The 22158-nt window shown below is 45.9% G+C and overlaps 2 protein-coding genes across 16 annotated transcripts in view; one reads left to right on the top strand and one right to left on the bottom strand.

The window, feature by feature from the left end:
- The window catches only part of TNFAIP8L2 (TNF alpha induced protein 8 like 2), a 422216-nt gene extending 411190 nt beyond the window's left edge, over nucleotides 1-11026 (top strand). For all 8 annotated transcript variants that reach the window (XM_083166503.1, XM_083166499.1, XM_083166500.1 and 5 more), the window contains one exon: nucleotides 7448-11026. In XM_083166503.1, the coding sequence (XP_083022629.1) occupies nucleotides 7451-8011 (561 nt within the window). In that variant the 5' untranslated portion in view covers nucleotides 7448-7450 and the 3' untranslated portion in view covers nucleotides 8012-11026. The remainder of the gene's footprint in view (nucleotides 1-7447) is intronic.
- Nucleotides 1-22158, bottom strand: part of LYSMD1 (LysM domain containing 1) — a 146687-nt gene that overhangs the window by 39880 nt on the left and 84649 nt on the right. For 5 of the 8 annotated variants that reach the window (XM_083166495.1, XM_083166493.1, XM_083166494.1 and 2 more), the window contains 3 exons: nucleotides 21860-22035; nucleotides 21232-21554; nucleotides 17469-19834 (listed from right to left, as the gene is read on the bottom strand). In XM_083166495.1, the coding sequence (XP_083022621.1) occupies nucleotides 19672-19834; nucleotides 21232-21554; nucleotides 21860-22030 (657 nt within the window). In that variant the 5' untranslated portion in view covers nucleotides 22031-22035 and the 3' untranslated portion in view covers nucleotides 17469-19671. Of the gene's footprint in view, nucleotides 1-2417; nucleotides 2900-13976; nucleotides 14134-17468; nucleotides 19835-21231; nucleotides 21555-21859; nucleotides 22036-22158 lie in introns of those variants that run through there. The other 3 variants (XR_014466219.1, XR_014466218.1, XM_083166497.1) reach the window with 3 other exon arrangements.

Raw genomic sequence — 22158 nt, 5'->3', positions numbered from 1 at the left:
CATGTGTGGACCATAGTCTTGTTGACTGTTTGCTAGTCAACATTTTGACCATGTCGACCATAGTCTGTCAACTTGACTGCCCACCATTGTCTGTCAGCCATCCAGATACCACCTACTTTGTATAATATTGTCACAATTTTAAAAACGCAAAGGTCTATGCTGGCGCTATGTCACTAAATGTGCTATCTATGTGGCGGGTCCCCCCATGTTGTCAGACATCGCTGCTCCAATTGGTGGCTCTATCTTATACCGGCTGCGCATTCAGTAATGTAACGCCAATATCGGTGGTGACTGTAACCATCCAGTGGCATCTGTGGATGGTAAGGCCGGAGCCTGGGTCAGGGCTGATGACTGTCACCAGCTCCTTAGGGTGCCCTGCCCAGCCTCAGTGTTTGTATAGAATACAGGTGACTGTGAAATCTGTCCACACCGGCTCGCCAACGCCTCTCCAGCCTTTGTTTGCACACAGTGACAGAGCTGTAGGTGACGCATACATGCAGAGCCCTCAGGTGCTGCAGTGACTATCCCTGTGCACAGGGTCACTGCAGAACGTCTGCTTCTCCGGGTTATAGGAAGCCAAAAACATACGGCTAATAATATTTAGTAAATAGAAAACTGGGCCATGAAGTTACTTCAGGGCATACAGCCAGCTACTGTGTCCTAATAGGTGCCGATCGCTGCAGGGATCTGTATCTGGGTGCCGGATCAGCATTGTAAAACATGTAGTCCAACTACGGCGGAGCGAGGAGCGTAAAGGGGCATACACACACGGAGCAAATTTGTGCTATTTTCTAAGCAATCTGACTAGATTGCTTAGAAAGTAAGCACAGATCTCTCTGTGTGTATGCTCCGAGAGATTAAATATCTCTTGCTAACTAAGTCAGTGCATGCAGTCACAATCTAGTCAGATTGCTTGGCAAATGACTGCAAATCTGTCTGTGTGTACAGAATGAGAGATACTGATCGCAATCTCTCATTCTGAACCACTACCTGACCTTTTATTGCTTAGCAAAATTGCTTAGCACAAATCTCTGCGTGTGTATGTGCTCTCCATGGGAGATCTTGACACCAGAAAAATTGCTTAGCACAGATCTCTACGTGTGTATGCCCCTTAACTGGAATATTGGGCCTGATTCAGCTTTACAAACAAAGCTAAAAAGCACACAACTGGGTGTGGCAGTACAGACGGTGTAATGGTTACATTACTGCCTCACAGCGCTAAGGTCATGGGTTCGATTCCCACCGTGTCTATAACTGTGTGGAGTCTGTATATTCTCCCCGTGCTTGCGTGAGTTTCCTCCCACAATCCAAAAATATACTGGTAGGTTAATTGGCTTCCAACAACAAAAAAATAACCCTAGAATGCCTGTGTGTGCGTGTACATGTGGTAGGGAATATAGATTGTAAGCTCCACTGGGGCAGGGGCTGATGTGAATGTTAAAATATTCTCTGTACAGCACTGCAGAATATGTGTGTGCTATATAAGAAACTGTTAATAAACAAAATAAATAAATAAATAAAACCATGCTGCACTGCAGGTGGGGCAGATGTAACTGGTGCACAGAGAGAAATAGTTTTGGGTGGGCTATGTCATAACTAAAATCTAAATTGCAGTGTAGGAATAAAGAAGCCACCATTTACCCTGCACATAAACAATAATACTAACCCAAATCTAACTCTCTCTGCACCTGTTACATCTGCCCCACCTGCAGTGCAGTGCAGAATGTCCATTTGTGTACTTTTGAATCAGGCTCACTATGTCACTGGAACATCCCATGTCTGTAAATCAGTCAGTTCCACCGTGGGACTGACATAGGCAAAGTCTAATTGTTTGGCTTATCTTGTGTGTTGTCGCTCTCCGCATGCCCAGTGCCAGTACGGGTGGCATAGGCTTGTGTGCAGCGGACTGTAGCGTGGTATTCTCATGTAGGCAGTGTTCACTGAGGGCGCGTCGGGATGGCACTGGTGCAAATACTTCCTGATAATGGTACGGAGATGCAAACACCTCTACATATGGGAGGATTATTGTCAGGCGCTGTGGACCCCTTGTGGTGCCATATAAATAATCCATCGTAACAATATAGGTATTTAGTTCCGTGGACACAAAGCAGAAGCAATTCTGCCCAACTTACGTCTGACGCTGCTCGGACCCCAGTGTGCACAGAACGTTGCGCTGCACAAATACTGTACAAAAGTGAATACCTCCTATACCGATCCATTATTTGAGGGGCAGTCTATGGCTCTCCAGTCCTTGGGGAACTACAAGTACCAGCATGCGCTGACATCCAGGCTGCAATAGAGGATTTAATTTCTGCGCTGTTTGGAGCAGATGCTGGTGACACTACAGAGGGGGGAGGGGGGGGGGGTGTTCTAGGTTTGAAGAGTTTTTTAATTGAAACCAAACAGCAAGGATGGGGGGATGGGGGTTCTGGCACGCTTGCCAGGCACGCACACTTATATACAACACACACACATTGCTGGAAGTGTTTGTGCTGCTTGCTAAATACAAATGATCCCGGGGACGAGTCAGGATCAGTCAGGGAGGTACACAAACCCCCCCAAATTCCATCAGTTTATGACTTGGTCCTGCTCATTCAGCCCCCATAGTGCAGCATGTCCGCCTGTGCTCGCCCCAGGTAACCACCTCACCGCCTTATGAGCCCATTAAACACACATCAGGGTGATGGATTACTAATGAGGCTCTTGCTGGGAATATTCCATTACTGTGGGTCCTATCCGGCTCTGGGTCATTGGCTGCATGCTTAATACTTGTACAACAAATGTGCGCCAACGCTGCGGCGATAAATTAACCCTTTGTGCAAAGGAATCGTCTATACCGGGGGGTTCTCAAATCCAGTCCTCAAGTGTCCTCAGCGGGTCATGTTATCAGGATTTCTGCCTGCGGAAAGAGGTAGGGTGATTATGAGCTAGCACAAAAGATCAAATCACCTGTGCAGGATTAAAGAAAACCAGAAAACATGACCTGTTGGCCTCATTCGAGGACTGGTGTTGAGGACCGCTGAGATCACATAGAGATCTGTCCAATGAGATCTGTGAGCAGTTTGTCCACAAAAATGAATGGTTGAATTGTATAGATCCTATTGGCTGGCCATGAAATGGGCGGCCGGTTCCAAATCGCTACCCTACATTGTGTTGTGGTGTATATACAGTATACAGGAGGCTGATACAATATACAGGCTGCCTTTAGTAACCTCTAATGCACCCACTTAGCTATAGCTGGCATTCTCCTGCCCGCACACTGCAGGGCAGCGTTTATCACTACACGATGCTGATACAGAACATTGATTTCCATCAGTCACTGTTTGGTTGGTGCACAAACTGTGGGGAAGATGAATCAAGCAGTGATGGAGACTGGGAGGGATACCATTGGATCCCTCTCCAGGAAAAGTGTGTAAATAGAACATATTCTTCTATTAGGCAACGCCATCTATAGTCCCTGAGTAATTGTCTTACACGCCGGTCTCTCCCCTATGCAAATATTATCCCCTCTATGGACGTGCTCGGCGCTTGTGCAACAGCTTCTGCTTCCTCTGTGGCATCCTAACCTCTATATGTAAGCATTAATCACCCAGAGGGTAACCAGCAGAGATTGGTCTGAACGTACACATGTGCCTTGTATGGCCAGATATGGAGTACCGCCATGGTATCACTGCCGATTTACATACTATAGATGTCATTTATCAACGAGTGATAAATGGGTGCTCTAGTTGATCCGTGCCCAACTGCCATTTTTCAAACATGTTACAATTAGGAGCTCAACACATGAGTGAGGAGCTGATTGTCAGGGCACCATTTAGTATACACAACGATTGATAAATAAGCAGTAGATTATTAAAAGTGCTTTTCTAATTTTCTAGACTTGACCGTATAAGTGGTAACTAGAATCAAGTCGGGTGATATAGGTAACACCCTCCATTTTGAAAGTGGTGTAGTCCAAAATGGCGGCGCCTGTACGCAGGCGAATGGTAGATGTTATGTATCGGATCAGCGTGGGTGAACGGACATAACGGAGATGGTAATACACGCGGGCAGATGTACCGCCATGTTGAGTATTTAGCTAACGGGCATTTTATTTTCATTGTTTCTCTGCAGTTATACTCTAGCGCTGTCATTCTGCCCTTCATCAGGCCCCCGCCACATGTGATGACCCCTCCCATTATCTTGTTGTTAGGTGAGGACGCCACCATGTTTTCCTGACACGGTATCCCCTTACTAATAGTGTTATATGAGGAATGCACCTCTTGTATTAGGCTTCTGCGGGGGAGAGAAGTGATCAACCACTAGGAGGAAGGGGAGGGGGGGGTAGATATATTAAGCCTTGAAAAGTGATAAAGTGGAGAGTGATAAACCACCAACCAACCACTTAACTGTCATTCTTCACACCCAGCTTATGATGTGGAAGTTAGGAGCTGATTGGCTGGTTGTTTATCACTTTTCAAGCTCAGTACATCTGGCTCAGTGAGAGATGCCGTGTAATGTCATACACTGTGCCAGATAAATGAGTCGGGTATGACAAGGTCAGAGTTTTATAGTCCTGATTCCTTTCCCAGTCCAAATCAACGATCTAGTTATTGCTTGCCACTATCCCTCATGGCTGGTGGGGGTGCCACGGGCATGGAGCACCATGAATCTAGAGCCCGAGGCAGCTGCCTACTCCATCTCGCCCTAATCTATTCCAGCAGACTCTGTATTGAGCTGCACAATGGGGGGTGTCCATGTGCACTAATAACATTGGGGTCTGTCCCCCCCAGCACACTATAAGACATACATCGGCTTCTCTTCCGCAGCCAGCGTCGCCTCAAAGCACAAACCGCTTCGCTACCATTGTTTTCAATAACGGAAACTTTATTGTTTTCCTCCAATAACACCGCCTGGTAATAACAGAACCCTAGAATATCCAGATGGTCGGTTTTGCGCTGGTACGTGTATAGAGTGCAAGCTCTTGTTTGTCAGTATATGCATAGTGCGAGGGGTTAACTGCTTTACCTCCTACTGTACTGTAAATCTTGCTTGTACTATTTGTTTGGCTCATGTCCGCTCCCTTTCTCAGCGCTTCTCATTGCACGCCCAGGGGTGTTGGGGATTCCTGAATTAGAACTGGCAGCGGTAAGGACATCGGATCCGCCGACACCTAACAATAGGTGTTCTGCACCTGATCACACAATAGGTGATGTTTTGTATTACTTGAGACGTGTCGGGACCTCATCGGCGATTGTGTGCACTTCTCTCCATTCTTTATTACACAGGAAACGTTTGCTGCGTCCTGAAAGTACAGCGCGCCTTGTCTAGGCGGCACCGGGCGCAGGACAACACAGAAGTCCTGCAGATAATACAAGGAAAACACGGATCCGTCCCACATCTGCATTCCCCGGCTTGTTTAATTCATATCTCTGTCCTTTGTCTTGTACAACAATACACATAAGGGCGCACGGCTGTGCCGAACGCCTGCTATTATTAGATATCTCACACAATGCTGCCACTCCTGCAAGCTACTGTACTGACCTTTTTCTGACTTCATTTACTGACGGTTGTTAACCCTACTTCCACACACCGGCTGTAAGGATATCGCGCTGCCTATAGCATATGTACATTTATAAGGAACCAGCCTTGTGTGTACTGATGTGAATAACCTGCATTACATTCCGCGTGACCTATGCCCTCTCACTTGTAGCAGGCCGCTAGTTGGGTGGGAGGAGCTTCTGTCTCAGAGCAGGCACAGAATGACTGACTGCTTTGGAGTCTTTCTTTGCTGGATACCAGATTGTGGATTGGTTGGTTCATACACAGGCGTAGCACCATTGCTCCTAAGACTTTGTTCCCTTTATTCTGCTGAATGTGGCCGAATCAGTTCAGTGCCATGCCTGGCTGTTGAAGGTAGTGCCACCCTAAGCAGATTTCTATGGGATGGAATGATGCTGTTACATACCCCCATATCCTCTTGTTATACCACTGTAATATGCCTGCATGTGCCCACTGCACGGTTCAGGTGATACTACTCCCTATTCCATGCCATGTATTACTGCTAGAAATCCTGATTATTGGCGAGCGTGGTGTAATTACACTTTACGTGCTGCTGGCTATTCCTAAACATAATGTAAACAAACCATGTACAGCTGCCTGGGATGTGAGTGTGGCTGCAGTTTCGGTTCCTCAGAATGGGGGATGATCAGAGATGCCGGCCATCTTGTTATGCATAAGGTAATGCAATTGCAGTCTGTGTCATGCCCACACAGCGGTTGACACAAGCCTGCGTTTGAGCCGACACTCCCCCATTACCTCCCACAAATGAACCCCAACTGTCAATCACTCTGCGTCCGATTTCATCGCTGCAACTGCCGATGGAAACGTAACTAATATACATGCACAGACCACTGACAAATATCGGGGTTGCGCCTGACTTGCTCTTTTGCAATAATTTAGTTTTTTAAAATATTCTCTAAAATTAATTTATTTTTTAATATTGCAAAAATACTTATTTTTGTAATTTTTGTCATTTCATAATCAATGTGCCAAATCCACTACTACTTGGTGAGCAAGATGGCCGACCATTGGTTCAGTAGATAAAATGGCAGCCTCGGCAGTGTGTAGGTGACGGCTGCACTTTCCATAATACCAGTGGTAGCCATTCCCTTTCAGGAGCTGCGTTATATCAGGGCCTCTGTACGGCATTTTTCTGACGGAAATCCTTGTTTTCAGGAACGTGCATGAACCTGTCACCTATCAGCAGCTGTGTAATAATTAAGTCTGCAGTCCAGGGGAAGACCAAGCTGAACTAATTGCTGTAATAGGTTTAATTGCCTAAATTTTGGGATTAATGGCTTTTAAGAATCAAACCTGTAATTTGTAATTTTATATACGGTGGGTGCTTGGTGCCTGAGGCCAGGGTGGGGGGTGTCATGGCGGGCAGCATGCCGTTAGGTCATCTGGATCATGTCTCTAAGGGCTAAGCAGAATTGTGCTATTATACCATATCTATCGGCATGACCAATGTAGATGGCTAATTGTTGTACCAATAGCTCAGTGCTGCCCCCTACTGCAGCAGCCTGATTCATCTCTGTTGAAAAATTCCTATAAATGGGACATTCATATAAATGGGAAATTCATAGCTGTGGAAAATTGTAATTTAAAGTGCAAACAATACTTTTAAACTGTTGCATACTTTAGGACACCGCCTATTCATTGAACAGCTAATTACGCTTTTCATTCAAATATATTTCCCAGACCTCTTGAGGTCCCTAACGGAACTGTTCTTAGGCAGAAGGTGAGCAGTGTGACCACCTCACCACTTCAGGCCACGGCGTAAATATGTTTTTCAAAGTTGGAGCTTAATAACTATGAAGTTCTCACTCAAGATACCAGTGGGTATCAATTATCCTGATGGACTCTACTAATATTATTTCCCTTTCTTTTTCCATTTACATTGTAGGCCATGGAGACCTTCAATTCGAAAGATCTTGCCCTCCAGGCGCAAAAGAAGATTCTGAGTCGCATGGCCAGCAAGTCCATGGTGAATATGTTCATTGACGAGACGAGCAGTGAGGTCCTGGACGAGCTTTACAGAGTGTCCAAAGAGTACACCAAGAACAAAACGGAGTCCCAAAAAGTCATCAAGAACTTGATCAAGGTGGCGGTGAAAATTGGCGTCTTGTACCGTCACCATCGATTCAGCCCCGAGGAGCTGGTGCTGGCAGAAGACTTCAAGAACAAATTGCACAATGGAGCCATGACAGCCATCAGTTTCTATGAAGTGGAGTTCACCTACGAGAAGGACGTGTTGCCAAAGATCCTCACAGAGTGCAAAAACTTGCTCCTCCGACTGGTCGACAAGCACCTGACGCCCAAGTCTCATGGGCGCATCCAACACGTGTTCAACCACTTTGCAAACCAGGAGATGCTCAGCCAACTCTATAACCCTGAGGGGTCTATGAAGCCCCACTTACAGAAGATCTGTCAGGGAATGAACAAACTGATAGATGAGGGCAAATTGTGAGTTACTGAGGCCTGAAGGTGTTGTTAACGGGAACTAGATATCTGGCCCAGAATGGTTTGATCCTTCAACTGGTTTGAACTGTTGTTCAATGAGATGGATTGAAACGACCCTTTTGTATTGGCAATGGGAACGTTCATGTTTTCAGAACAAGACTCCTGTCGTTAAACACTTCATCCTGGATGTGTGCAAGTTCCAATGCATGGACCTTCCAAAAACTTGGTCAATGACGTCCAAAGCAGGTCTTCTATTATCAAGAACACATGTGCCTGAATTTTGAACAAAAAATGGACTTGACCCTAGAAAAAGTCGCCAATGGTTCCATGTGAAACAAGTGTTTTACTGGTGGAGATCACTGGTATCTTTCCTCATTGTATGTTTAGTGTGTAGTTGGGTTCTCCGAAGCCGGTCTATACATATATGTATATGTTGTTACTTTGTGTCTTTTCCAATCACGTCTTGATCATGGCTAGCCCAGCGTGAACGTTTGTCTACGTAGAGTGGTTTACATTATAGTTTCCTGTGTGGCGAATGTATTTTATGTGTTACTTTCAAGTATCTGGTACACATCTGGCATTGGCGCATCTTTGGCCTTGCGCGATACAGAGATTGTACACCGCATGGAATACAGATATAGCCAAGAGGCTTCCATATTGTTTTGCACCTTAATGTTCCCTCTTGTACTTAAACACACGACTTAGCTGCATTATGTTTACTAATCTATTATACCAAAGATTTCCATATGGCAGCCACACGCTGGCAAAGGACCCATATGGTTATTCCACAGGACTTAATAATGTGCGCCATACGGCATCGATAGGCATGATAATAATGGAACACAAACGACGCACAAACCCCTCAGTGCTGCAGAATTAATCAGGGGAACGTCTGCACATGGCGGTAGGACACGTAGTGTTTTTTTAGTCCACCATTTTGTGCCTTGGTATTTCATACTTTAGTAGACTACATATTAGCCATTTCCAGAACAAACTCATGTTTACAGCTGCTATAAACGAACTGTCTTTCTATGACACGTTTCACCGATCTGCTTTCCTATTTCTGTACATTGGGCCATACCACTTGAGAGCACAATGCGACCTCTTGCTTATACCGGATTTCATAGTTGCCATTTTTTACTGTACCTACGAGGACTAATAATCCCATTAACCAAATCCTCAGGGACCGCTTACAGGTGGTTGTCCAGGTCGCCTCACAAAAGCTAGGTGGAGAGGGTAAGAGCCCTTTCTGGAGCGCTCCCTGAGGATGGAATTTGGGAAATGTAAACTTGCAGCAACTTCCTCCCGTACCTCCCAATACTGCTGACTTTACCAGAGTCCCAATTTTTCAGTTTATTTATTTATGTTTTATTTGTCCATCATTGTTTGGAGGTAAAGTGATTGGTAATTATCCTGGATAGAATTAACATCGCTGTATTTATCACAAGTGGTCACGGGACGCTGATTGACAATTAAATCCACCAATTGGTGGACACGGAAGATCCTCAATATGCGTGTGGGGGGGGGGGGGAAGACTTGAGAGATTAGTCATATTAAAAATCAATGACTCTCACTGATCCTTATAAATATTTTGCCTGGATTGGCGAATTGGGGATTTGTCCATCATGTTGGATTTTCCCAATTCCCTTGCTACAGACACACCAGGGAATTGGCACAGAGCCTTGCAGTTGTATGGGCCCCTATTACCCTCTTCATATGCCCTGGTGTGATAAAAGTCGTGCATCTTGTGTACCTTTAACTTAAGAGTGTGGGCTGATTGTTAGCAAAGCAAAAAATGTGCAAAACCATGTTGCACTGCAAGTGATGCAGAGAGATTTAGATTGCACAGAAGCAATATAACCTACCCAAATCTAGCTCTCTCTGCACATGTCACATCTGCCCCCCCCCCTGCAGTGCAGCATGGTTTTGCCCATTTTGCTAACAAAGCTGAATGAGACCCTGTGTCGGCAGTGTGTAAATGTGCATCACGAGCTGATCAGACACTGAAGACTGACCCTGCGTCACCTCTTCCTAAAAGGCAGAGGAACTGTACTGTAGCTCATAGATTGGTTTCAGAGGATGTGCTCGTCTAGAAACCACTCATGATCCTAGAAATCTACCATTCAGAAACCACTTGTGTTATTTGTGTCCTCGCGCTGATCTTTACGAAAGCAAAGTCATTCCTTCTTGAAAGCCTATTTTCTCGCTGTGTAACGCAATGCGCCTGTTCAGCTGCATCCTCGACGCACAAGATATGGCGCAGATTCTGCATGGGAAATGGGAATAGCGATCTCTGTATTACAACGCATGATTTAATCGGATCTTTTGCCATCTATTTTTTTTTTAAATTGCTGATGGAAAATGAACAAATGTACAATAATTATGATGAAAACGGAGACTGGTCGCGGAACCTTAATTTATGATGTAGAATTATGGTACAGAGGTGGCGGTTTTCTTTATTTTGCAGGCATGCTGTGCCCACTTACTGTATAGGGCCTCCTGGCCCTTGTAGAGACTCAGACTTCCCGTGGGGAGTCGATGGATGGATAAAGTTTTTTCATTTTTGCAAGTTTTTAAACATAGCAAGAATTAAGTAACAGGGAACCGCCACCCACCCGCCTTCATTACAAAGTGGGTGGTTTTTTTTTGTTTTGTTTAGATTTCCAAATGCAAACAGGCCCCTCCCACATGTGTCACCCCCTAGCCCACAGTAAATGTTTCTGTGTGCGACAGCAGGATAACTCACTTTTACTTCCCTTATACTGTAATTGTATTTCCTTGTTTTTTAGGGTATTTTTGTGCCCTATTACACAATGTTGTGTTGTTTCAGACCAATGCAGCAAGTGCTTTGCGTAATCACGAGTTGTATGTAATAACGCAGCACGGCTCCCCCTTGCCCGCAATACATACAGTATAAGCGTTACTCATGTGTACTTACACGCTGCGTGGATTTCTCTCTGTATTCATGTGAATATATGTTATTGTATTGTTTTATTTCTGGAATAAATTTTCTCAATGTAAAGTTGTTTTTGGAAGGGGTTTTATGCCTTTTTATTACACACACGGGGAGAACATGCAAACTCCACACCAATAGTACTCAGGACTGGGCTGCACCTAATGTAATAATGACGGTAGTGCTCCTAGAGCCAGGACAGGCAGTGGTTCAGCTGCATAATGTGGCTCTTTCGGATCTTATTAATGTGACCAGTGTTGGTTCTGCGAGGATCTGGCTTATAACAGGAAGCACTTTCCTATTGCACCATCGCATTTTTCCGTTCTTCTTCCAGAAATAACCCATAATGAGGGCTGCCAGTCAGTATTCATGTTTTTGTAAGCCAAGCAAATTGTCAAGCCACTAGGAAAAAACATGCTGCGCTGCAGATGGGGCAGATGTAACAGGAGCAGAGAGCGTTAGATTTGGATGGAAGGTGTCCAAATCGAAATCTTTAGCTGTTAAACGTAGGGGCTACATGCAAAATGAGACAGTATTTACCCTGCACAGAGACAATAGAACCCACCCCAGTTTAACTCTCTGCCCATATTACATGTGCCCTCCTGCAGTGCAGCATGGTTTTGACAGTTGGCTGATAATTTGCCACACCACACCATATGGTCACATTGAAAAGGTCGCATAACCTTGTCAACTCATTAAGTGTCCACCCATTGCACCATAACGCTATACAGTTCTGTCTTTGACCATATAGTTTCTACCTGGCCTTTTCCGGTGGCCTTGTACTGATGAGCAGCAGCGTAGACTAATATTACATACGGGTATGGTATAACTTGCCGTCAGTGGGGATTCCGACGGTCATTTCCCCGACATTGGGATCCCGACTGTCAGGAGCAGGAAGAATGTTCTCCTTACAACTTTACAAATTGTCATTTTTTTTTTTAAAGAGAAAAAAAATCCCTTTGTAGTGTATGTGTTCTGTGTGAGTAGATTCTACAGCAGATCACTGGTGTCTTCAGGTTAGGACACTGGGCGATCCTGCAGACAGCTTCCCCCTCTGTCAGGGGATCCGCACCTCACAATCTGGAATAACAGGCTGACGGCGGCAGGGAGATTAATGCCTGCACAGATCTCAGGGCGGGTGCGGTTACTGTTTGTGTGGGTGATATTGTGTTTGTGTCTGCTTGGTGTGAAACGCGGAAGGGAGGAGGAATAGTATATTTATTACACTGCCTGGAGGGGGTAAGAAAACACTGTGGGGTGAATTTATGAAGCTTGGAGAAGTGTTATCTATCCCCATAAAGAACGTTATGAGCAAGGTGATAATGGTTCAGCCAATCAGCTCTTACCTGTCAATTTACATATTGTAGCTGATTGGCTGAACCATTATCACCTTGCTCATAACGTTCTTTATGGGGATAAATAACACTTCTCCAAGCTTCATAAATTCACCCCTGTGTGAGGTATCACAACGGGTATGTATAACTGTAACGCCGCATTATCTACAAATAATAATCAGGGCATCACGGACGGTGTAATGGTTACATTACTGCCCCACAGCGCTGAGGTCATGGGTTCTATCCCCACCATGTGTTATATATACGGGGCAGTACGGATGGTGTAATGGTTACATTACTGCCTCACAGCGCTGATGTCATGGGTTCTATTCCCACCATGTGTTATATATACGGGGCAGTACGGACGGTGTAATGGTTACATTACTGCCTCACAGCGCTGAGGTCATGGGTTCTGTCCCCACCATGTGTTATATATACGGGGCAGTACGGACGGTGTAATGGTTACATTACTGCCTCACAGCACCGAGGTCATGGGTTCTATCCCCACCATGTGTTATATATACGGGGCAGTACGGACGGTGTAATGGTTACATTACTGCCTCACAGCACTGAGGTCATGGGTTCTATTCCCACCATGTGTTATATATACGGGGCAGTACGGATGGTGTAATGGTTACATTACTGCCTCACAGCACTGAGGTCATGGGTTCTATCCCCACCATGTGTTATATATACGGGGCAGTACGGATGGTTAGCATTACTGCCTCACAGCACTGAGGTCATGGGTTCTATTCCCACCATGTGTTATATATACAGGGCAGTAAGGATGGTTTAATGGTTACATTACTGCCTCACAGCGCTGATGTCATGGGTTCTATTCCCACCATGTGTTATATATACGGGGCAGTACGGACGGTGTAATGGTTAGCATTACTGCCTCACAGCGCTGAGGTCATGGGTTCTATCCCCACCATGTGTTATATATACGGGGCAGTACGGACGGTGTAATGGTTAGCATTACTGCCTCACAGCGCTGAGGTCATGGGTTCAATTCCCACCATGGCCCTAACTGTGCGGAGTTTTTATATCCTCCCCGTGCTTGCGTGGGTTTCCTCCGGGTGCTCAGTTTCTTTCCACATTCCAAAAATATACTGGTAGGCTAATTGGCTCCCAACAAAATTAACCCTAGAATCTCTGTGTGTGTGTGTACATGTGGTAGGGAATATAGATTGTAAGCTCCACTGGGGCAGGGACTGATGTGACTGCTCAAATATTCTCTGTACAGCGCTGCGGAATATGTTTGCGCTATATAAGAACTGTTACTAAAGAAATAACAGCAGCAGGATTCCAAAGTGAGATGTGGAATGGCGAAATGCGTCACCCTCTGTCTCCTGGACTCGGAGACCTGGAATAGTCAGGGAAATATTTTGTTGTTCTCACCTCTGACATTGTCTTCTCTACTCTTCTAGCTTTAGACTTTCAGATGGTTATTTTAATGACACATGAAATGATACATAATAGACCCTGTTTTCGCCTATGTCCGGTGTAGTGACGCCCTACAGATTATCGGTAATTAATGGCACTCGTGTAAAGCAGTCGGCACAGGAAGGGACTATGCCAACATAAGATAACCTAGATATAGACTAGTGGGGAAAGCCAGAGGGAAGGTAAATGAGACGGTTTTGGAACAGTGTTTTGCTAATTGAAGACGAAAATATTCTAACCTTCATCTTATAGGACGGCGATTCCTTTACATCAATGGCAGCCGGCGTGTAAGTCCGGGTCTCCCAGTCCTGACCACTAGCGCTATAAATATTTCATATGGAGCCTCCATTACTGCTGACATAAGATCAATAGATGAAGACAAATGGATCATTAATCCTGTACAGGGAACAAGATTAAATAAATCAAAGCCTGAGCCGTTTACAAGTATGGCGGCACTATGACCAATGGACTAACAGTGCTGCAGAATATATATACTGTATATATAGCTATGTGACGGGTGAGAAACCCAAACGCAGACTCTATAAATTACCCAGAGATCAATGCAGCAGCGGACATTTCCACTACTGACGGCTGTTAGAACAACATGCTGCGAGCAATGCTTTTATAATAGGACAGTTATAACGGATATTTAACCATTTGTGAGACACCGTACTGTATAGCCAATGTCTTTATAATATCTGTGATTATAATAATTTTATTTATGTAGAGCACTTTCTCCAACAGGAATCATGGCGCTTAGCGAGAGTAGTAGTGTATGCGCCTGGGTTACAGCGGGGGAGAGCGGTAGTATATGTGCCTGGGTTACACCGGGAGAGAGCAGTAGTATATGTGCCTGGGTTACAGGAAGAGAGAGCGGTAGTATATGTGCCTGGGTTACACCGGGAGAGAGCAGTAGTATATGTGCCTGGGTTACAGGAAGAGAGAGCGGTAGTATATGTGCCTGGGATACACCGGGAGAGAGCAGTAGTACATGTGCCTGGGTTACAGGAGGAGAGAGCGGTAGTATATGTGCCTGGGTTACACCGGGAGAGAGCAGTAGTATATGTGTCTGGGTAACATCGGGAGAGAGCAGTAGTATATGTGCCTGGGTAACACCGGGAGAGAGCGGTAGTATATGTGCCTGGGCTACAGCAGTAGAGAGCGGTAGTATATGTGCCTGGGTTACAGCAGGAGAGAGCAGTAGTATATGTACCTGGGTTACAGCAGTAGAGAGCGGTAGTATATGTGCCTGGGTTACAGCGGGAGAGAGCGGTAGTATATGTGCCTGGGTTACAGCGGGAGAGAGCAGTAGTATATGTACCTGGGTTACAGTGGGAGGGAGCTGTAGTATATGTGCCTGGGTTACAGCAGGAGAGAGCGGTAGTATATGTGCCTGGGTTACACCGGGAGTGAGCAGTAGTATATGTGCCTGGGTTACAGCAGGAGAGAGCGGTAGTATATGTGCCTGGGTTACAGAGGGAGAGAGCAGTAGTATATGTGCCTGGGTTACACTGGGAGAGAGCAGTGGTATATGTGCCTGGGTTACACCAGGAGAGAGCAGTAGTATATGTGCCTGGGTTACACCAGGAGAGAGCAGTAGTATATGTGCCTGGGTTACAGAGGGAGAGAGCAGTAGTATATGTGCCTGGGTTACAGAGGGAGAGAGCGGTAGTATATGTGCCTGGGTTACAGAGGGAGAGAGCAGTAGTATATGTGCCTGGGTTACATCGGGAGAGAGCGGTAGTATATGTGCCTGGGTTACAGCGGGAGAGAGCGGTAGTATATGTGCCTGGGTTACATCGGGAGAGAGCGGTAGTATATGTGCCTGGGTTACAGCGGGAGAGAGCGGTAGTATATGTGCCTGGCATAGGCGTGCGCAGCCCATTTTATTAGAGGGTGCACCATGGGGGGGGTGTCCATCACCGCCTATGGGCATCAATGCAAACTAAATAGGTGACTTAGTTACCGTATATACTCGAGTATAAGTCGACCCGAATATAAGCCGAGGCACCTAATTGTACAACAAAAAAACTGGGAAAACTTATTAACTCAAGTGGGACCCTCACTCGAGTATAAGCCGAGGGGGGCCTTTTCAGCATAAAAAATGTTCTGAAAAAGTAGGCTTATACTCGAGTATATATGGTATGTATATGCACTTCAGAATACTAAAAACAGGGACAGTGCGCGCCGAAGGTGCGCTACAAAAATTTACACTGTAATGCCCATTACACATAATGCCACACACAGTAATGCCCATTACATATAATGCATTGCACAGTAATGCCCATTCTACATAATGCCATCCAACATAATGCTCATTCCACATAATGCCACACACCATAATGTCCATCACACAGTAATGTCCATTCCACATGCCAGGGCTTGACACATTTTTGTAAAAAAGGGACCATAGGGACAGTGCGCGCGCCGAAAATTTTCACCGTAATGCCTATTACACGTCACACAGACATTACATAGTATACCACATGCCATAATGCCCATTACACATTATGCCACACACCGTGATGCCCATTACACATTATTACACATTATTTGACACAAGTGATGCCCATTACACGTTATGCCACACACCATAATGCCCATTACATGTTGCGCCTCACACCGTGATACCCATTACAAGTGCGCCTCACACCGTGATATCGATTAGATGTTATGCCTCACATCATGATGCCCATTACGTCTCAGACCATCATGCCCATTACACATTAAGCCACACACCGTGTTGCCCATTACACATTATGCCACACACCCTCGTGCCCATTACACATTATTACACATTATTTGACACATGTGATGCCCATTACACATTATGACACACACACCGTAATGCCCATTACATATCATATAAAACAGGACAGACGGGGGCAAAGATGGACAGATAGAACAATATAGATAGACAGATGGACCAGGGGAGGGGCGAGCACAGATGGATGGATGGGGGGGTAATAGACAGATGGGGACAAAATACCATATTGGGGGACAGACTAACGGATGGAGGGGCAGCATAGACAGAGGGAAGAGTTGGGGGGGGCAAAGGAAGGAAAGGCTGGGAAGAGCAAGGGGGGGTTATATATATGTAAGTACAGTATGTGTGTGAGTATATATATATATATATATATATATATATATACACACACACAAACTCTTACTGTACTTGTAAATGTGCTGCCTGCCTTACTTTCACTTATGTAGATGTTTGGTGAGGCAGACAGTCTGTGCACAACGACTCCTGCAGGTCCACGGCCACGCCTCCTTCCTTCTCTCTGCAGCCTGCGTGCTCAGCCAATCACTGAGCCGCAGGCTGCTGTGTCAGATGTGATTGGACAGCTGAGCCGTCGCTCAGCTGTCCTGTCCTATACGGCGCCGGCACCCTATATGGTGCTGTCAATCAGCAGGACTCCCGGGACCCGGAGCAGAGCGCAGCGCGATAAGTAAATACACAGCCTGTCCTGCACAGGCGTCGGCGCCCACCGCAGACCCCGCTGGCGCTTGCTCCTCCAAGCAGCCGCGGGGTCTATCTGGCTGCAATCGTGCGGGTGCGCGGGGGTGCCCGATCATTAGGAGGTGCCTGTGCACCCCTGGCACCCCCACGTGCGCACGCCTATGGTGCCTGGGTTACAGCAGGAGAGAGCGGTAGTATATGTGCCTGGGTTACACCGGGAGATTAGGGTAACAGTGTTAATAGTAAAGTACATTACACATTTCATACACAATATAGAACTTTAATGAACTATCATGTACATTAGATGTGTCTGGACCATATAATTTATAAATAAGTTGCATTTATCATGTTAATACCAGACACCAATACAAAATAAAAGTACTAATAAAATTCACTTAAATACAAACAATCCATTGACTTACAAAATGGGGATTTGCTTTCCTGCACATATACAATAAATAATGAGAATAGATCGCAGCAACTGTACTTATAATTTATAGGGTATCAGTGGGACGGGTCAGACACTTCTGTGACCCGCCTCCTGGCAGGTGCACATGCCCGTTTGCAGAAGCGTACTCACTGTTTCACTCTCTATCCTCCACCCCCACTTACATGTGGGGAGACACAAGTGCAAACCATTGATGTGGAAGACTTTTTCTGTGTTCTAAATAGCGCAGTTTGCACCAAACATATACGTTTACCTCTATCCCCACCGCAGTCCGTTTATTAGCGCTTTCCCCCCAAATTCCTTTAAAACAACAGTGTCCCAACATGTCCATAAAAAGCATTTGCTGAAGTCTCCTCTGTCTGCCGCATGATTGAGCCTGTCCTAGTTACTGTATAACTGTGTAGCTGCGGGAACTTTAGGACTGGAGGTCATAGGTCAGTCTCTGCCACGGTCATTGCCCAGAGGGCGGATGCACTGACAGCTCTGTAATCTGACTGACTGTCATCACCACCACTGTGTTCTGTCTCAGACTCTCACTTCAGTCTCCGCAGACAGCTGGGCTTGGAATACACCAGACATATCACCAATATGTCCCAATGGCTAAACAATGCCTTGTTTATATATATATATATATATATATATATATATATATATATATACCCATTTATAGTCTTTGATACAGAGAAAAGTACTGTAAATATTAAGCGGTAAAATGACGACGTCACGTAGTCCGTTACAGCTTTGGTGACTGGCTCTCCTGAAACCTCGAATCTCATGATCCTTAGTAAATCAGGGGACAGAGACTTACAATATAAAATACATCCTATTAAAAAGGAGGATTTACTTTTACAGTATATTGTCTATAAACGTTCAGCAACGCAGATAGACACATATATACACTTACGTGCCAGCAGGAAGGCCGGCAACCCTCCAGGGGGCACGAGGCACTTTGGACCAGCTTGGTTGTGGTTGCAACACTATAACCAGATAACACCCCATACTACCCATCCAGCAGGGGAATGGCGCCCACATAGGTAACACATAAAAATATTAACAGGCCTCCATTGGTTAAACCAACAATAACTTATTGCCATATACTACTTAATGCAGAGTATAACACTCCTTTGGCTGATGTACGGCTCGCTGAGCATGATGGGGGTTATAGTGGAAACAAAAAAAACATAATTTGTACTGGACTATTTGAAGCTTTCTGTCATATACAGTAGTAATCAGCCATGAGCGCCACCCAGTGGTTAACTAAAGGAGCAGCTCTGGGACAACATAAAAGGCAGATGTAGACCTACTGTATTAGCAAGGCTGCAACTTTTGCAGATAGATAAAAAAAAAAAGCTGCACTGCAGGTGGGGCAGATGTAACAGGTGCAGAGAGAGTTAGATGTGGGTGGGGTGTGTTCAAACTGAAATCTAAATTGCAGTGTAAGAATAAAGTAGCCAGTATTTACCCTGCACAGAAAAAATATAACTCACACAAATCTAACTCTTTCTGCACCTGTTACATCTGCCCCACCTGCAGTTTTGGTTTTGTCAGTCTGTAGAAACTGCAACTTCGCTCACAGGTCTGAAGTCAAAAATAACCCAGGATTTTGTTGTTCGCTCGCTAAAAGTGCATCTTGCAAAGAACAAAAGTCTGGGAGAAGAGGTTTGGGAGCCGCACAAGGTTCTTCCCGCCAAGTGTGAATTGGGTCAAAGAGGACCCCTTTCAACACTCCGGTGGGGTTTGGCCTGGGTTGCCTATAACCAACTTTATAGACGTAGTGTCCCTTACGGGATAGTGGGTCTGAGTATGTTGGTGGTGCTCCCCTGAGTCCAATATGTAAATGCAATGCGGGAGAGGGGAAAGTGGACTCTTTTTTTGGACTCCCGCAAAGAACAAAAGTCTGTAAGCGTGAACTCGGGGGTTTGTTGTCGGTCTCTGCTAAAGATCTCATTTATAAAAACATTTAGTGATCACTACAAAAATAAAACAGAATTATTTTAAAAAAAATTTAGGACCATGGCGGAAGTCAGAGCTTAAATATTTCATCCTCGCGATCTCGGAGGGTGGTTGCCCGCGTGGTGACGGTGAGCGGGAGGGGTCCCAGCAGGGAGCGCTGCTGATTTTGTGGTGAGGCCTCTCTGGAGCGCTCGCTGCTTTGATAGCCGGTGACTGCGTTCTTCTCCGGAGATCTTGGCAGGGGAAACAAAACATGTTTAAGTTACAATGAACACCAATGACTGGAGGGAAGTCTGCGGCTCGCACGCGATGGGCTGGCTCAGATCCGCATGCTACACCCTATATTCATGCTGTTGGTCGATGCGTTCCGTCCTGACTGTTACCAGTGGGAGATTGGAATGTGTTGGGCATTCATGGAAGGTAACGGGGTTGGCAGATGTGGAAGTGACGCGGAGGGCGGCCGTGCCTTCAAATGTGCAGCCACTCACATGGGAGGAGACGGAGAAGCTGCGCCTGCCATAGGAATGGTACAAGACACTGCCATAGTGTTTATTCTAGCACCCGCTATCTTTGAAAACCCATGCAGTTCCTCTTCCCTGCCTGGGGTGTTGCTGTCTGCTGTAGTGCTTCTAGCACAGTGTGGTCTTTATATCAGCACTGATATGCAAACCAGACCTGTGCTAGAAACACCACAGCAGACAGCGACACCCCAGGCAGGGAACAGGAACTGCATGGGTTTTCAAAGAAACCGGGTGCTAGAATGAACACTAGCCTAGTGGGCACCTCAGTGTTTGTTAGGGAATTGGTATTAGACGCAGCGGCATCTGTGTACGACTCAGGCGCAGTATTGTATTAGATGTGTGGTGAATGATGCCGTGGCTTGGTAAGACATTACACCATCAGGATGTTACACTAAGGATATTGTGCTACGCTCAGCGGCTGATAATCCCCTGTTACTGGCGGCTTTGCATTTCCTTCCCCGTTTCTCTGACCACTGTCACAACGAGGAACCGGCCAGACACCAACAATGACAATCTTTGTACCTTTGAAAAGAGACTTTTATCCTAATGAAAACCAAAATGAATATTATAGAATGTTTTATTCCTTTGTCTACTTATCGTCCATCTTCATGGAAATGTCTCCCTGTGTCGTACATCGTTCACACTGCCCCTTGCCTCGTCACCGAGCTCACAGGAGGGCACTCGGCACCGACCTCGGGCTTCATTTACTAATGCTGGTTGATGTTGCCCGTAGCAACCAGTCAGATTCTGTCTATTGTTTCTAAGATGCAATAGACAGACTTTGATATGTAGCTATTGGCAACAACAACTATTTGTCATTTTTAGAACCTATAGAAAATTCACTCCATAGTGATCATCTGTGACAGCCTACAGCAGTGATGGCTAACCTTGACGCTCCAGCTGTTGTTCAACTACACATCCCAGCATGCCCTGCTACAGTTTTGCTATTTGGCCATGTCAAAACTGATGCTGGGATGCCTCGCAATGAATGTAATACACCTACAACTGCCACTCACTAATTCTCCTGGTAACACAACAACAACAACTATTTGGATGCTATATGTTACAGCACATGCGCCCGGTAAACCTGGACCTCCGTCCGTACTTACAGGGACTCCACCTCCCGAATCTTCTTTACCGCTGCTCTCTTAGACACACGGATCCTGGTGTCCAGTTTTGTCATGAAGTCGCTGACTGAGACCTCCGTCTTTTGAGCATCCTTCGAGGTGCTGCGGCGCTGGTGCCTCTTCTCTTCTCCCTCTGACTGGCCTGCCGCCGGGTTCGGGCCCTTGCCTCCTGCACCCAAATCCTCCTCAGAATGCATCCCATTGGACAGCTGGGGCGGTTCGGCCAGGACCGGGATGCTGAGGTATTGCTTCAGAAAGATGGAGTCGTTGGTGTACAGCCGGTTGGCACGCTTGATCTGCTCCATCTGTAGAGGGACATAAAGTGGGGTGTGATTAGAATGTACTGGGGAACATAGAATACCCCCCACATGCTGTATTACAGTACAGTATATATGGTTATATCGCAGCACATGCCTCATTACAGCACAGTATATATATGTATAGCACAACACAGGCTGTATACCGACGGGCTTAGGTGGCCATAACCAACGTGTTCCGCAGCGTTGTACATTGCACAGTAATTATGCTGCCAAGTAGTTATACATTATAAAGCAGATTATATATGGACGCACCCCCAACCAGGGTTTATTCCGGCATATACTGTACTCACGGTGACACCATACTTCAGCGACAAGCCCGGCAGCGTGTCCCCAGGCTGGACCAAGTGTTCCACCTTCCTCACCATAGCCGGTGAGTATGGTGACTGGACCAGGCTGCCATAGGAGCGTGTCCTGGAGCCACGCAGCAGTCCAGAGTCCCCCGTCCTAGGAGGAGACGCCATGGGTCCTGGAGGAGACACACAGAAAGGACACAATGAGGCTCTTCACCCAGCTCACATGATGCACATGCCTACAGTGCCACAGCCTAATTACATTACATTACATTGCTGATGACATTCTTTACATCACA

Source organism: Crinia signifera, chromosome 12, assembly GCF_055691185.1.
Source record: "Crinia signifera chromosome 12, ASM5569118v1, whole genome shotgun sequence".
Lineage (NCBI taxonomy): Eukaryota > Metazoa > Chordata > Amphibia > Anura > Myobatrachidae > Crinia > Crinia signifera.
Note: the sequence above shows the minus strand (reverse complement) of the source record. Positions and strands in the feature narration are given on the sequence as shown.